At 42.0% G+C, this 16982-nt stretch overlaps 1 protein-coding gene across 2 annotated transcripts in view; it reads right to left on the reverse strand.

Annotated features, from left to right (window-relative positions):
- Window positions 1-16982, reverse strand: part of Melk (maternal embryonic leucine zipper kinase) — a 74529-nt gene that overhangs the window by 49158 nt on the left and 8389 nt on the right. For both annotated transcript variants that reach the window (XM_050156092.1, XM_050156093.1), the window contains exons 5-8: window positions 15046-15189; window positions 13583-13651; window positions 10823-10915; window positions 8073-8171 (exon numbers count right to left, since the gene is read on the reverse strand). In XM_050156092.1, coding sequence (XP_050012049.1) covers window positions 8073-8171; window positions 10823-10915; window positions 13583-13651; window positions 15046-15189 — 405 coding nt within the window. The remainder of the gene's footprint in view (window positions 1-8072; window positions 8172-10822; window positions 10916-13582; window positions 13652-15045; window positions 15190-16982) is intronic.

The raw sequence follows: 16982 nt of genomic DNA on the forward strand, positions 1-16982 counted from the left end.
AAAAAAAAAAAAAAAAAAAAAAAACAATCTATATGGCAGGCTGGTTTTCTATTATGTTAAAGAGGTAAGCAGAGTTCCAAAGTTTTCATTCCCTTTCTCTTTGGTCTTCAATGTGATACAGAGAGACCACTCATTTATACCTTGCTTGGGGTGGGGGATGTTAATGCTTGCCTGAGTCAGAAGCCTCTAATTTATTTCTCCCTACTGGCCTTTAGCTATAGCCAACTGAACCCCATGTGAAGGCTCAGTGCTATCTTGTCCCAATTTTTATTCCAAGGAAGGAGGGATTTAGATGCTGCTGCCAACTCTCCAGTAATATGGGGTGGACCTCTCACTGGCCCCTCCCATAACTGAGTATTTCATAACTCCTAGCCAAAGGCTTCTAGCGAGTATGCCCAGGAACTGGATTTGCTCTCAGCAAACAGACCATCTGCCTGCCTCTCATAAGCTTCAGCTTGCTCTTGTCAAGGTCCCACAGAAAGAAGAGCTTCATCTACTTACCTGCTTATCAAATGGTCACAGCCCACCTCAGTTTCTGATCGGAACTTGCTCCCCTGCTGGTCACTCATTGGTCAGACTCTGTGGGCTAGCTCTGGGTGGCCTTTCCCCACGCTAACAGCTACAGACTTTGCTGCTTACTCCCTCACCCCTCGATGCTGGGCTGGTGCCCACTCCCACTGTGGGAGAGTAAGTCAGCGGTGCTAAGCCACCACCCTCAAGTTCACCTACAGCTTCAGTTAGGGTCTCACCTCCTAGCGGCCTCCCAAGGAGAGGTCTGGTTCCAGGTTCCCTGCTTTTCTGATACTCCAAAACAGGCTCATAACTACCAAAGTAAAAGAAATGTTATGCCCTAAAACTAACATTCAAAAGAAAAAAAAAAGCAAACAAACAAAAACTTAGCTAAAAGTAGGAATACTCCAAATGACATGTACCACACAGCCAGCATGAGGAACTTTTTAGTAGACGCCCTGTGCTTTGCAGGAGCATGCAGGGTTGGGGGTACTCCTGACTTCTAAGTCAGGCCGTAAATGCTGCTGCACACTGCAGTACTACAGCACGCCACCACCACAGCAAAGAAGGACCGCATCCCAAGTATCAACAACAAAGCCAAGGCTGAAAACCAGTCACAGAGCAAAATGTTTTAACTGGCTAGAAAAGGAACGAGAAGCAGACAGTGCTTCTTGCGCTGTGCTAAAGGAAGCCTACAAGTACAGAGAGGGGTGATTTGAATAGTAAAATATACATTCAAAGAGCAAACGGAAAAGACCTCAGGGAACAATGCTGCTGAGGAGGGCACCTCCACAGAAGGCCCTGTGCGAGCCAGAACTGCACCCCTAAACCCTGCTTCTTTATTTAAGGGTGATTACCTTGCAAACGAGAACAGAGCAACAGGAGATGAAAGCCAAGTGGGAGGAGGAGAAAGGTCTATGGGCAAAGAATAATCCTGGGGATTCCAGCAGTCTTGAAATGGTTCGTTTTGCACATGGTACTAAGAAAAGCAGGCAGTCTCTTCAATACACAATGACAGCACTATAGTCAACTCTATAAAAATTATAAAAATATAATCTCATAAAGGGACGGCTTGTTCATTTCCTTTAAAGTTGAAAGTAACAACGGATAAGCAATTTTACCTTCAGGCTATCCAACTCTAACTTCTAAATTACATAGACTAGTGTGTGTGTACTAGAACTGAAGTATGGCCATGCTTGTCTTCAAACACAGTGATAGCAAATAAACAGATGACTTTACTAAGACTGATACACAATCCCTAAGTAATCATGCTGAAAATGACAGCTCAGCATTTTGGTTAACATCATCAACAAATGCAAAAGATAAACAAAGCCCGCCTCCTAAGTAAGTTACACAGTGTGTCAAATACTGCTGAGCTTTTCAGTCAAGACCTGTGGGATGTAAGAGTCCCAAGTGAGAATTTTTAGAAAATTCTAGGCAGATACATACTGTATGCAAGTGATACAACACCTTAATTAGATTCAACCAGCAGACTGTATTACACTGCGACTCGGAGCAATAGTTCTGAGCCAAGATTACAATAAATTTCAAAATCTATAATGTGTGAAATTAAATTCCACAATAATGCATAAAAAATCGTAATTTGAATCAATTTTCAACTTGCAAATACATGAAAAACTAAAAAATAAATTCAGAGTAGAAGAAAGAAAGAATGCACGTATTAGTAAATAATATTAATTAGGAAGGCCAAATTCTACCAAACAAGAATTAGGTATTTTCTACCTCATTCATGCCGCTGCAAAGGCACTCAGTTTGCCAAAAATAAAACCTTGGATTTTACCATTAGAGCAGAACACTTTCATATTATTTTAAGGTAAGTTCCAACTCCCAAAAGATTTATTCAAGATCTACTAGTGTACTCCAAATAAATAAATAAATATACTGATTAAACAATATTAATATTTAATAGTGTTAATGCCACATCTGCCATGTGAATGTGAATTTGCAAAACAGCAAAGGAAAGCAAGCAGCATAGTAGTCTAAGATCCAGAAAGGCAAAAATACAGCAAATCTCAGTCAAGTCAGTAAATTAAGAACATCATGGACCTAATGTAACTTGGTTTCCACAGACTATGAACCATCACTTATTTTTATAAAATCTTGGTAGTTTGAATAGAATTCAGCCTACAACAGGATAGGCAAACCCTCAGGTGAGCCTGTACTGCTCAGTGTACTTTTCCTGCTGTCTTGCTTTTGTATTAACTACAAATAAGTATGCACACAGCCTTTAGTCTGTCTCACCACACAGCCTGGCCCCAGGACTGCTGATTCGGATGGCCCACTGAACTGCTTTTCCTGCAATGGATTTTGGGGTTCCTGGAGGAAAACTGAGTAATCTCAACACAGTTAAGAGTCTGTTCCCTCAAGCCACCGACCAGGTACATCTGGAAACCACTGGCTAGCACGTGCTTTGTTTTCTTGTCTCTCCAATAACCAACACCAAAAGCATCAAGATGCAGACCTTGGACCTGTTGCCAGCGCTGCCAGGTTTCCACCATGTGTGTTAACTGCATCACTGCAGTGCAAACGGTGCCAGATGGACATTTTGGTCCTTCTTTTGACATCTTGGGCTTCACAAGAGGTCTGAGGATAGCCATGATGCAGAGAAGGAGATGGATGGCACCTCCAAAAAACAATGCCAAGAGAGTTCCATTTTTTTGTGGGGTGGGAGAAACAGGATCTCATGCAGCCCAGGATGGCCTTAAATTCACTGTGTAGCCAAGAATGACCTTGAATTCCTGATATGCCTCTATCACGCACTGGGATCACAGGCATGTGCCACCACTCCAAATTAATAAAATGCTAAGGATAGAAGCCAGGACCTCATGAATGGTAGGCAAGCACTCTACCTAGTGAACTACATCTCCAGTCCTTTTTTGTTTTACTGTTTTGTTTTGTTTTTTTAAGAGAGGGTCTCATGTAGTCCTGGGTGACTCGAACTCACTACGGTAGCTGAGGATGGCCTTGAACTCCTGACCCTCGAGTGACTTCCTCCTCCTCCTAAGGGCTAGAATTACACGCTCCACCACATGTCCTGCCCATTCAGTTTTTAAACAATTTAGAAATATTAATGGCACAATGTCAACTGTCAGTGGCAGTAATTATTACATGACAGAAGCAGCAGAATTCAAAACTTCAACATAACACTAAGAAAACATAAAACAAGAGTCAAGGGATTCAGAGCTACAGAGTTGGAATGGACTTGGGAAATTACTGACTACCGGAACGCTGTAACAATACTGATGAACAAAATCAGAACTAGTCAGGACGCAATGCCATCCCGTCACGGAAAAAGCTGACGCATAACAACACCTAATGGGAACAAGGAAAGTGAACTTGTAACCATGGTAAACCTGATATGAAGGGATGTCTGGGCACATTCTGGTCAATAGGTGCAAACGTAAGCTTGATGTGGAAGTCATGTCTCTTCTTGGTGCCAGTGATTTTTGTAGACTAACAACTACAGAGCTGAGAAATCGTGACTCGTAGTTATGAGGAAGGGCTCTGGGCTCAGGCAGCCATAAGACCCTGAGGAAGTTAATGAAGTCTCTACCTTTGCTTCCTCCACTACAGAAGGAAACATAACAGAAACTGTCTTCTTTTACAAAACCTAGCCAATCAGCACAGCTCCCAGATGCCAAGTGTTATTCTTGTGACAAAGGAGTAAGACACACATGCAGCAAGCATTTTCTTTCTTTTTGGGCAACCATGTGCCAGCTCAACAAGACATACAGCCTACATGACAGAAGGCGCCAAGCCCTTGGAGGAGCAGTGACAGCAGGAAACACAGCTTCACTAAGTAACAAGCTGAACCTAAGAAAAACACACGTACACCTGGAAAGGGGAGACAGAAAAAATCACCTGACAAAACTGGGAACATGGGAGTTGGGGGGAGTAGGAAGGGCCGAAGGGGAAGACGAGGGTAGAAGGGGAGTGGGGAGGAGAACTTAGGGAACGGGATAGTCAAGATGGGGGAAGGACAGAGATGAGAGCAAGGAAAGAGATATTTTGATTGATGGGGCTAGCAAGAAACCTGGCACTAGAGAAATTCCCAGAAATCCACAAGGATGACCCCAGCTAAGACCCTAAGCAATAGAGGAAAGGGGGCCTGAACTGGCCTTGCACTGTAGTCGACTGATGAATATCTTAAATATCACCACAGAACCTTCATCCAGCAACTGATGGAAATAGAGGCAGAGACCCACAGCGGAATACTCAACTGAGCTCCCAAAGTCCAGTTGAAGAGTGGGAGGAATGAGAATATGAGCAAAGAGATCAAGACTAAAATGGGTACACCCACTGAAACAGTTTACCTGAGCTAACGAGAGCTCACCAACTCCAGCTGTGGTGTGGGAAGTCCATCTGTCTATGTGTTGCTTTTATTGGTTAATGAATAAAGAACTGCTTTGAGCATATGGCAGGGAAGAACAGAACTAGGCAAGAAAAGCTAGGCTGTATGCTGGGAGAAAGGAGGCAGAGTCAGAGATGTCATATAGCCCCACCAAAGACAGAAGCCAGAACTTTACTCAGTAAGCCACAGCCACATGGTGATATACAGATGAATAGAAATGGGTTAATTTAATATAAGAGTTAGCCAATAAGAAGCTAGAGCTAATGGGCCAAGCAGTAATTTAAATAATACAGTTTCTGTGTGATTATTTCAGGACTAAGCAGCCAGGAAGCAACAAGCAGCCCCTCCTCCAACACAGCTGGACAGGGAAGGAACCAGGATAGGTCCAAACTAGTCCTTTTGAATGTGGGTGACAGTTCTATAGCTGGGGCAGACTGCGGGGCCACTGCAGTGGCACCAGGATTTATCTCTCCTGCTTGTACTGGCTTTTTTGGAGTCCATTCTCTTTGGATGTATACCTTGCTCAGCCTAGCCGTAGTAGGGAGGGTCCTGGACCTTCCCCAAAGCAATGTGCCATACCCTCTCTGAGGAGTGGTTGGGAGTGGGGTGGGAGGATAGCTGGAGGGAAGGGGAGGAGGGGAGGAAGTAGGGATTGGTATGTAAAATGAAAAATGATAAATGATTGTTTTATTTTTTAGAAAATAGATAGATAGATAGATAGATAGATAGATAGATAGATAGATAGATAGATAGATGATAGATATTTTAAAAAATATATAAAACAAAACTTCAACAAAAAGTCTAAAGTGCATGCTGGAGGCACAAAGATTTCAGTGCAGCTCCAAAACAGAGAGCCCTTTTTCTGTACACCTACAGAGACTCACAGCTGGCTGGTACAGTTACCTCCCACTCTCTACAACAGCTCACTAAAAATGTACCAGCCTATCCATAAAGTACCAATCCTCGCAAAACAAGTTCAACAGCACATTAAAAGGATTATATACACCAGGACCATACAGTCTCTATTACAAGGTCTGAGGACTGTTCAACAAACCAAATCAAATTAACAAACTTTACAAATGAGAAGAAAATACATTATCATCTAAATTGATACAGAAAAGCATATGGCAAAATAACAGCACCCCATAAAAGCACCTGACAAAAAAGGGATAGACAAGAACTACCTCAACATAACGAAACCTTAGGGTTACATCATATGCCATAGGAAAACCCTGAAAGCTTTCCCTCTAAGACTAAGAGCCATCTCAGCACTCAGAACAGAGTGTAGCAGAAGGACTGTGGGGATTAAAGCCAACGTGGGCTACAGAGGGAAGTCCAGGACAACCTGGGATACAGTATGAGACGTCACCTCAAAATTACAAACCTCAGCTGGTGTAACTATGGTGTAAGACTACAAACTATGGTGGTGTCTGCCTTTAACCCAGTACACCGGAGGGATGAGGCAGGCAGACAGAGCTCTGTAAATTTGAGGCAAGCCTGGTCTACATAGCAAGCTAGCCAAGGCTACATAGCGAATGAAACCCTTTCCCAAAAACAAAAAAAACATAAAGCACACACACAAAAACAAACAAACCAACCAACCTGGGGCCAGTGAGATGGCTGAGCAAGTAGGGAAAGGTGCTTGCCAAGTCTGACAACTCAAGTTCAGACACCTTAGAAATGTAATCATTCCACAAATTGTTTTCTGACCTCCACACTTACACAGTGGCATTGCCCCCAAACAAGTATATAACTGAAATTTAAAAATAAAACTTTGAGATCAGCCTAGGCTATATAAAACCATGTATGTATATATATTTGGGGTGGGGGCTGGGGAGATAGTTCAGCTGATAAGAACAATGTCTCCTTTTCCAGAGGACCTGGGTTCAATTCCCAGCACCCACATGGGAGCTCACAGTCTGTAACTTCAGTTCCAGGTGATCTGACACCCTCACACAGATGAAACATAATAAAAAAAATTTTTTAAATGTATTAAAAAAAAAAAAAACAAGAGTTGCTAAGTTTCACCACTTCTATCACTTCTATTAACACAGTACAGGAAGTACTAGCCAGAGCAAGCAGGGAACCAGAAGTAAAACCTTTACATGATTCAAACTGAAGAGATACATAAAGCAAAGACCACTCCCCCCCCCACACCCCAGTTTTCTTCCACAGACTGCAGCAGCCATCAGCTTCTAGTATTTCCTGCCAAAGACGCTGGGCTTTATTGTGTTTTTCAGAATGACGATATGCTATACAAGGCTCTGTGCCTTGCTTTTTCAATTAGCACTGTGTCTTTTTAAATTTTTATTTTATTTATTATTAGTGAAGTGGTGTTTAAGTATGAGTCAGAAGACAACTTTGACAACTTTCAGGGGTCAGTTCAATACTTCCCTTGGAGGCTCCAGGAAGCACTTCTTCCTGCCCACCATCCTGCCAGTCCACTTAACAACATAGCTTAAGTATTATTTTATTATCAATATTTGACGAGGTCCTTCATTCTCCCCTCCACTCACCCCCAGACAGGGTTTCTCTGTGTAGCCATAGCTGTCCTGGAACTAACTCTGTAGACCAGGATGGCCTCGAACTCACAGAGTTCTGCCTGCCTCTGCCTCCTGAGTGCTAGGATTAAAGACGTGTGCCACTATCACCCAGCTCCTTTTTAAATCTATAGGTGGTCTACTATTAACATCTAAGGTAATTTCACAAGAATGTTTTCCGAAAGAGAGAGAGAGAGATAGAGAGAGAGAACGCAAGAAAGAAAGATCCTTAGAAACCTGTAAGAAATAAGGACAGGGGCTGGAGAGATGGCTCAGTGGTTAAGAGCATTGCCTGCTCTTCCAAAGGTCCTGAGTTCAATTCCCAGCAACCACATGGTGGCTCACAACCATCTGTAAAGAGGTCTGGCGCCCTCTTCTGGCCTTCAGGCACACACACAGACAGAATATTGTATACATAATAAATAAATATTTAAAAAAAAGAAATAAGGACAGGAAGGAAGGAAGGAAGGAAGGAAGGAAGGAAAAAGCATCCTCCAACTCCATTCCTTTTAACCATGGCCAAATAACACCTACAGTCTTAACTTTTAACAGCCTGGACTGTATCTGTCTTTTGGTACTTTAATCCATGGAAAATACAATAAGCAGCGCAGACAGCTTTTATTCTGAAATTCTGTACCCACACTACTCACCATAATCTTCTTGTACAAAGCCATGACATTATCATCATCAAACGGTAAAAATCCGCACATAAGCACATACAAGAGGATGCCCATGCTCCAAACATCTGCCTAAGAGGGGAAAAAATAGCATTAAAATACATCTCAAAAAAAAGAAAGAACACAAAATGAATCACAGAATTTTCACAAAGCTGGAAGAGAACTAAGAACCAGCCAATTCAACTTGCTCATTCTACAGAGAGTGAACACGAAGCCCAGAAAGGCCAAAGTCACTGACTCAGTGAGTGGAAGACCTCCTGGCTTTGAATTCAGTATAGTCCTCTAGCCACATGCTAGTACTGAATAAAAAATAACTCCTAACTGGGTGGAAACTGAGCCATGATAAGGAAATGAAGCCAGGTCTCTAATTCTCAAAGACAGTTTTAAGGCTACCAGGGGCTTAAGGTTACATATAAAGATTACGTAAACATGTAGAGAGATGTCTGAAAACTTCCTGGCCATCTGCAAATGTAATTAAGCTGTGTTGTAAAATCCTTTGTACATAGAGAGATCTTAATAAAACTCAGTGGTTGATTTTTCCAACATGTAGGGTGGCACCACAGCACTACAAATCCTAAACTCCAGAAGGAAGTTTACATCGCTCTGAGACATCCTTGAGTCTCATGAGTCCTGAGCAGTAACTATTTATTCAAGCAGTACTTGGCTTTGACCAACAATAATGCCACATTATTAGTCACAGCTCCTAATCTTGGTTGTCAACTTGACTACTGTGGAAACACTAAAACCAAGGTGCAGCTGTGTGATCAGATATTGGCGGTGGGGAGACCCAGCCTAAGTCTGGCGCACACCTGCTAGTCGCAGCCTACACAGAAAGGCGTGGGAGAAGGAAGCTTTTGCTTTTTGCTGCTCAGTCTCACTCTCACTGACAAAGGTGTCTATCCTGTTGCTGACTGTTGTTCTATCCAGTATCGTCAGGATTCCAACACCCGCCAGACTGAGACTGCAAAAACACCCTGCACCATGGACAGGACAACTACTAGATTCTTGGCCTTTCTGTTGTGAGACAGCCATTATTGGATTACAAGAATTATAATCTATAACTCAATCTAGTAAGTCCATATTGTTTTTTCCATTCTGGAAGGTAGTGCTAGCATATTCAATCTCCAGTACACTATAAAAAGAAAAGGCCCCTCCTGACCTCCAGGAAATACACATATATAAAGCTACAGGCAGTACTCCAATTACTGCCCAGGCTGCTGCCCTCTTGCAGCAGATTCAATACACTATCCTCCCAAAATAAATATGTATTTTCTCTGCCGCTTCCTAAACAAATAAATGGATGAACGAATAAGTACATAAATAAGCATTATCCCTGCCACTGCCAAGTCTCCCAGAGGCAGGGACTCAAGTGCATTCAAGATTCAGCTTCACCTTACCCCACCGCCATGGCCAAAAGCCACTGCTGCTGAAGGTGTAATGGACGGCTTTCTAGAAGATGTTCATGACCACACTCATCCATGAAAGCCCAGCTCTAAGCTCATCTCTCTGTGTCTGTTTCCAATTGTGATATCCCTGTGTATGTCAAGACGATGAAGGCTCTTTATGCTGAGCACCAAATCAAGCTAAAGTTACTGAAAGCAAAAAACTAAACAAATACAACTATGATACCCCATAAAGCTATATAGTGGGTAAGGACTACAGCAAAGAATCTCAGGCCAAGAGGTCATGGAAGAGCACTTCAAATACAAGAAATGGACAAATTAAAAATTTGGCTCATTTAAAATAAAAGAACAAACAAAACAGGGCTGGCAAGATGACTTCACAGGTAAAGGCACTTGTTACCAAGGCTGACAAGCTGAGTTCAATGCCTGGAACCCAAATGGTGAGGACAGAACTAACTGCTGAAAGTTATCCTTCGACCTCCATATGTACACTGTGGCATTCGCTGCCCCAAAATACACACAAAATAGATATAGTAAAGAATCTTTTTAAAAGAGACAATATATTAAAAATAATAAAATGTACATAAATAGTTATGAAGGGATATGATGCTCAGTTTACATTCATATGGTTTTAAAAAAGGATCTGCATAATATGTATGTTCTAAGAAAAAAGTAAATAGAGGAAAATATAAATAAATACAAATTTAAATAAAAATATACCAAAGTTCTTAATTCTATTTTTGTACAATACTTTAAATCTGAGATGAAAATGAATTCACTAAAAATATACAAAAATCCCAGCTATCCCTGTTCCAAATTAAGCAAGCTGGTATTTCCAAAGTCCTCCCACATAGCACTTCTCCCCAGAGATGTTCCACAGGAAGGTGGATTCTGCAGGTAAAGAAAGCTGGGACCAGCTCGCACCTGTGCTGTTTCCCCTCCAAAGATCCCCGCTATACAAGAGTGAATGCAAGAGAGGAGACGTTCAGCCCAGCAACTCCTGAACTTCTGAAAAGTCATGGTTTATTTCTTTACAACACTAATGCCAGCAACACCTGAGCTCCAGAGAACAAGAGGGGCCGCCTAAAACTTGAAGGGTCAAGTGCAAAGGAGGCAAAGCCAGGCTTTCTGAGCAAGGACATTTGAAGGACAGTTTTGTTTTTCTTCGGTGCTAATAAAAGTCTTTGAAAACTGGGTGTGCCACCATAGCCTTGGGCCATACCTAGCTTACCCTGCCTCAAACTACAGCACACTTTATACAAAAAGCAACTGTAATGAGGATGACAGAAAAAAATCCCCAAACTCATCAGGAACAATTACCTCTGATCCAAGATACGATTTGCCTTGGATTAGTTCAGGTGCTGCATAAGCAAGACTCCCACAGCAGGTCTGTAGATGGTAGTCCTTGTTGCCCTACCATAACAAAAAATGAAACTTATTAGTTATGGCCCCGAAGAATAGTAAGTCTCAAGTTAGGCATGATGTGTACATTTGTAAGCAGAGCACCAGGAGTTCAAGGCCAGAATCAACTACTTAGAAAGCTTGAGACCAGTCTGGGTTCAGATGAGACCCTGTCTCAAAAAGATAAAAATAAACATTAAAAACATTAAACTTTGACAAAATTTCTCTTTTGAATTCAAAGAAAGGCTAGATGAAGAACCATCCCATGCCAGGTGTGGTGGCACACATCTTCAATACCAGGACTTTGGAGGCAGAGGCAGGCAGATCTCTGAGTCTGAGGCCAGCCTAGGCCTGGACTATAGAATGAGTTCCAGGACAGTCAAGGTTACACAGAGAAATCTTGTCACAAAAAAAAAAAAAAAAAAAAAAAAAAAAAAAAAAAAAAAAAAAAAAAAAAAAAAAAAAAAAAAAAANAAAACAAATAAATAAACAACAAAAAAAACTCTTCCAAATAATCAAGAGATTTCTGCAAATGCTCTTTGTGTATATGTACACGCACATATGCCAACTGTGATTCTCTGGATTTTCAACACCACCCAACCTCACATGAACAACATTTTCCCTTTAGTTAAGTCATATCAAGTCCATACTTCCCCTAAATATTTATTTGCATAGTAATAAACCTCACATCCATCCAAGCACCCATGATTTCCTACACCCAAGTATTCAAGAAATACTCACCGAATTCAAGTCCCTATCTTTAACATCTAATCTTTTTTTTTTTTTTTTTTGGTTTTTCAAGACAGGGTTTCTCTGTGGTTTTGGAGCCTGTCCTGGAACTAGCTCTTGTAGACCACGCTGGTCTCGAACTCAGAGATCCACCTGCCTCTGCCTCCCAAGTGCTGGGATTAAAGGCTTGCGCCACCACCTAATCTTTACAAATGCAGAACAACTTCCTTTTTGTTCACAGGAAGAAACAAGTGGTAAGTAGGAGACATTGCTAATCTATCCTAATCTATCCTTCAGACCCTGTGGTAAGGCAAATCACCGCCTTACCTGGTGATCTGTCAACCTCTTCTGCCCTCCAAAGAGGCACAGGCCTTATGAAAATGAAGCTGCTGCTGCACTCCTGTGCTGAGCCCTACAGGGGGCAAAGACCTAGAAACCTAAAGATTTTGTTTACACCATTGTCGCTTAGAATTCCAATGCTAAAGTTCCTTTTTTGAATTTTGAATTAAAATTACCAATGCCTTGAGGGATTTCTTAGAAAATGTGGTATTCGATGTTAACTTCACAGTTCTGAGCACTGTTAGTGTCTATCTGGCAAGTATTTGAGAGATCAATGGAAAGCTAAATATTCTAAATTTAACACGAATATACTTCTTTTTGATTAAGAAAATAAAATCAGATTTTTCAAAGTAAAAAAAAAAAAGATTTTGTTTACAAATGAAACATACCCAGAAGTGAGAGACCCACAGAGGCTGAGGCCATCCTTCCCACCACCCCCATTTTCTTGGATGGTGTCTTTGTGAGTTGGAGCTGTAGCAGTCATTTAAAAAAAGCTAATGGAGTCTTCCACAAACATCCCCACCCACCTCCTATGGAGAATGCAACTTATCTGCCCGTCAAAGGATGGTTTTTATATGCTTTATGTCTGTAAAAAAAAAAAAAAAAAAAGAAACTGCCTTCTGAATCATCTGCTTCCCAGACACAAGCCTCCACTGGTAATCTCAGAATAGACACCAGTGGGAGAAGAATCAGAAAGAACCAGACATTCAAAACTGAGGAGGCAAAATCTGCTTCCCCTTGCTAATGCTGAGGGGCAGGAAATCATCACGGGACTACAAAGGCCTGAGAGGAGCCTGCAATTTCAACGTTCTTAATCAGTGTAGACAGCTCATTTTAGCAATGGAGTGCCATCATTAGAGAACCCGGAAGGAAGCCTCCAACAAGCAGCCACACAGGAGACCTGCTACAGAGGTTCAAAGTCACCTCAGAGAAGTTATGCTAGAGAACACCAGGACTTACCTATGGAATGCAAATGAGGGGCATTTCAAGTGGAATAAATATAGAAGCCCATGGCCATCCATTCCCCCTTCTTTCACAAAGAAGGGGAATCAATCCTTAGTTATAGAACTTCTGTGTAATAAAAACTAGATACACACCAAATACCCAGCTTCTACACAAATGAACCAAGGCAGCACCTAGTGGCAACATACGCAAACTGCAAACACATGACTTAGCATTCATAGTATAATGGCTTCATGTTGCCTGGCATTACAATTGTCCCTGGGGACAAATCCTTGACCTACAGTGCTGGCTCACAATCTTGACTCCATCTCAGAATTATCTAGCAAACTTAGAAAACTACCAGTGCTAAGGATAAAATTTTCAAAATGGATGTAACTAAGTTCAATAAAGATTAAGTGAGCCAGGCGGTGATGGCGCAAGCCTTTAATCCCAGCACTCGAGAGGCAGAGGCAGGTGGATCTCTGGGAGTTCAAGGCCAGCCTGGTCTACAAGAGCTAGTTCCGGGACAGGCACCAAAGCTACGGAGAAACCCTGTCTCGAAAAACCCAAAAAAAAAAAAAAAAAAAGATTAAGTGAAAGTCAGTGCAATATAACACCAACAGGTACACTTATAGACAGACATACGTGTATTTTTATTTTTGCACTTACCTTGGGTTCTGCACAGAGACCAAAGTCAATCAGCTTTAATTTACGATATTCATCAAACAATAAATTTTCCTGGGAAAACAAAGATATTTTGTTAACTGTATTCTGATTTCCTTATATCACATCCCACCTTTAACCATTTCTAAAACTGATTTAGTTGTTTTAATTTGAAGCTGAGATCCAATATAAGTTAAATCACTGAAACCTAATGAAAAGATTAGAAAAAAATAGAGCTGAGGATAAGCATATATCTTTGACCCTAATAATACTCAGGAGGCAGAGCAAGCAGATCTGTTTGAGGCCAGCCAGGGCTACAAAGTGAGACCCTGTTTCCACCACCACCATTACCACCACAGAGAGGCAGAGACAGAGACAGAGACAGAGACAGAGACAGAGACAGAGACAGAGACAGAGAGAGAGAGAGAGAGAGAGAGAGAGAGAAGGAAGGGAAGAGGAGGAGGGGAAGGGACGAGGGAGGGGAGGGGAGGGGAGGGGAGGAAACTGGAGATGGTGCTCAGAGAAAGAGCACTTTCCCAGCATACCCAAGGTCCTAGAATCACAAAAAGAATGAAAAAGAGAGAGGCCTAGGGAGATGGTAGGTGAAGTGCTTACTCTGTAAACATGAGGAAGCTAAATTCAGACACCCAGCATCCATGTAAAAAGCCAGGCATGACAACACACACCTCTCTAATCCCAGCACTGGGGAGGCAAAGAGAGGAGTATCCTGAGGCTCACTGTCCAGACAGTCTAGCCAAAATAGCAAGCTCTGGGCTCAGTAAGAGATCTTTTCAAAGAATAAGATAAAGGAGGAAAAACCATTCCTCCTAGTACGCCGAGGCAAACTACAAGTGAAGACAATTTCTGCCAAAGTAAGTTTAAGACTAAACAGAGCTCAGACTGAAGACTGAGGTATTAAACACATGAAAAGGTGGTAACACTGCCACAGACCTACTCTAGGTCCCAGACCTTTTTGATGAAGCTACATTTAAATACATACTCAGTTATATCAGTCACATTAGAGCCTAAAGACTAGAAGACTGCTCACATTTTTCATCAGTCCTTTAAAATTAGAATCTGTCAATCCTACTGAACTGCTCCCTTCTACAGAGAAGTGGTTTGAAATTAAAGGAATATAATTCAGCATTTTAGGCAGCTAAAACAGGAGTCTCTCAGCCTGAGCTATATAGATCGAGGTTGTCTCAAACAAAAACAAAACACTGAATGGAAAATGCCCAATGGTACATCGTGCCGAGGGATAAAATCTTGATTCCAAAGGCATCCCATGTCACACACAGCTGCCAGGTGAGAGAATGGTAAGAAAGAAAAAGGAATGTGACAGATTCTGAACAAAACAAAACGACCAAGGAGCCAAACTGGCGGGTTTTTAGCAGAACACATGGATACCTGGAAATAAGAGGCGGACCACACTCAACTCTCAGGTGAGCATTTGTGACAGGGCCACTTACTGGCTTGAGGTCCCTGTGGGCATAGCCCTGGCTATGCACGTAAGCAACTGCAGACAGTATCTGACGGAAGACGACTCGGGTCTCCTCTTCCGACAGGCGATCCTGGGAGATGATGTAGTCGAACAGCTCTCCTCCTGGACAGTACTTTAAGAGCAAGATCACAGTTACAGCTGACAGAATCACTTCCCAGCATAGAAAGTAAAAACATACTCAAGTCAATGTTAGCACAACTGTAAGGCCAGGGAACTGAGTGAGCATATCTAAAACTACACTCTCAGGATCCAACAATTCACTAATTATTCCAGGAAGGAGAAAAATAATTCTTCCCTTGAGCAGTTTTATTAGCAATAAACAGAAGTCAAGCCGACTACCATTGTGATTTTCAAAAGCTCACTCAGGGCTTTATATTTTTATAACAAAGTACTAAAACTCATTCTCAAGTTAATGTACTCACATTTAGTACAGTCATCTAAAATCAAAACTGAAAAGCAGCAGTAATTATTGTTTCTTCAGTAATTACTGCTGGTCACTGTCCAAAGACGAGCGATTTTCAATCTCTCACAAAGAGCCCGTTAGGGGCCTGGGGATGGCTCTGTGGGTAGTGCATGCTGAACAAACATAAGGACTGAGTTCAGGTTCCTAAGCACCCACATAAAGGCCTGCAGCTGGCAACACACATCTGAAGTCCCAGCACCAACGAGGTAACGACCAGCAGATCCTAGGGCTCCCAGTCAACCAGCCTCCCCTAAACACTAAGCTCCAGGTTCAGTGAGAGGCCCTGTCTTAACAAGTAATGGAAAAAACAATATAAAAAGACACTCTTGAGTTTCCACGTGCACATACGCAAGCACACATACTCGCATATACATATGCATACACACCACACCACAAAACACACACACACACGCGTAAATGTAGGAGGCATACAACAAGTAATTAAGAGGAAGGGCTTACAAAGTCCTCTCTCCAGGATTTATACAGTTAATGATTGATAAGTGAGGAGAAACATTTTCTTCAGTGATGTAGCCACTTGTAAGGCACCCACACTATTATATGCAACCCTCAGAAAATTCAAAAGAAAAAAAAAAGACATGGAAGTAGAAGCGGGGATAGTTGAGAAGAGGAAGGGGACCCATGATAACAGAGAGAAGGTAACAGAGGATTAATATGGTCAAAAAACATTATATAAGGGGCTGGAGAGATGGCTGAGAGGTTAAAAGCACTGGCTGCTCTTCCAGACAACCTAAGTCCATTTCTCAGTCCCTACATGGCATCTCAAAGCTATCTATAACTCTAGCCCCAGGAGATCCAAAACAGTTTGTAGCCTCCATAGGCACCAGATACACACATGGTACACACACAGACATGCAGGCAAAATATTCAAACATAAATACATCTTATACATAAATATATATGCATTAAATGTCGCAGTGAAACATATGTATAGTGATATATACTAATAAGAGACACAAAAAGAGCCAGCGAGATGGCTTTGATCCCAGGAACCTACATGAAAGTGGAAGAACCATTAAATCATTTTAAGGCTTAGCTTTATCAACTTAAGTAGCCTAGAGTCACCTGGGAGGAGTCTCAGTGAGGACTGTCTATACCAGGTTGGCCTGTGGGCATGTCCGTGGCAGACTATCATTATTAAGTTCATTGATGTGGGAAGTCCACTCTGGGTGGCACTACTCCCTACTCAGGGGTCTTGAGCTGTATGAGACTGGGGAAGCCAAGCTGAGCACAAGCAGACAAGCATTTCCTTCTTTCTCTCCACTCTGTTAAGTCTGTGCTGCACTGACTTCCCGGGACCCTGGACTGTGGCTAACCCATCTCCTCTGAGCTACTTCTTACGAGGACTATTTTAGAGGCAATAGAAATGAAACTAGAGCAAACATTAGTTCTAATTTTTCAGGTAAGAAGATGTAATTCTCTCT

The sequence above is a fragment of the Alexandromys fortis genome, unplaced genomic scaffold (genome assembly GCF_014885135.2).
Source record: "Alexandromys fortis isolate MF-2015 unplaced genomic scaffold, M_Fortis_MF-2015_v1.1 scaffold_92, whole genome shotgun sequence".
Taxonomy (NCBI): Eukaryota; Metazoa; Chordata; class Mammalia; order Rodentia; family Cricetidae; genus Alexandromys; species Alexandromys fortis.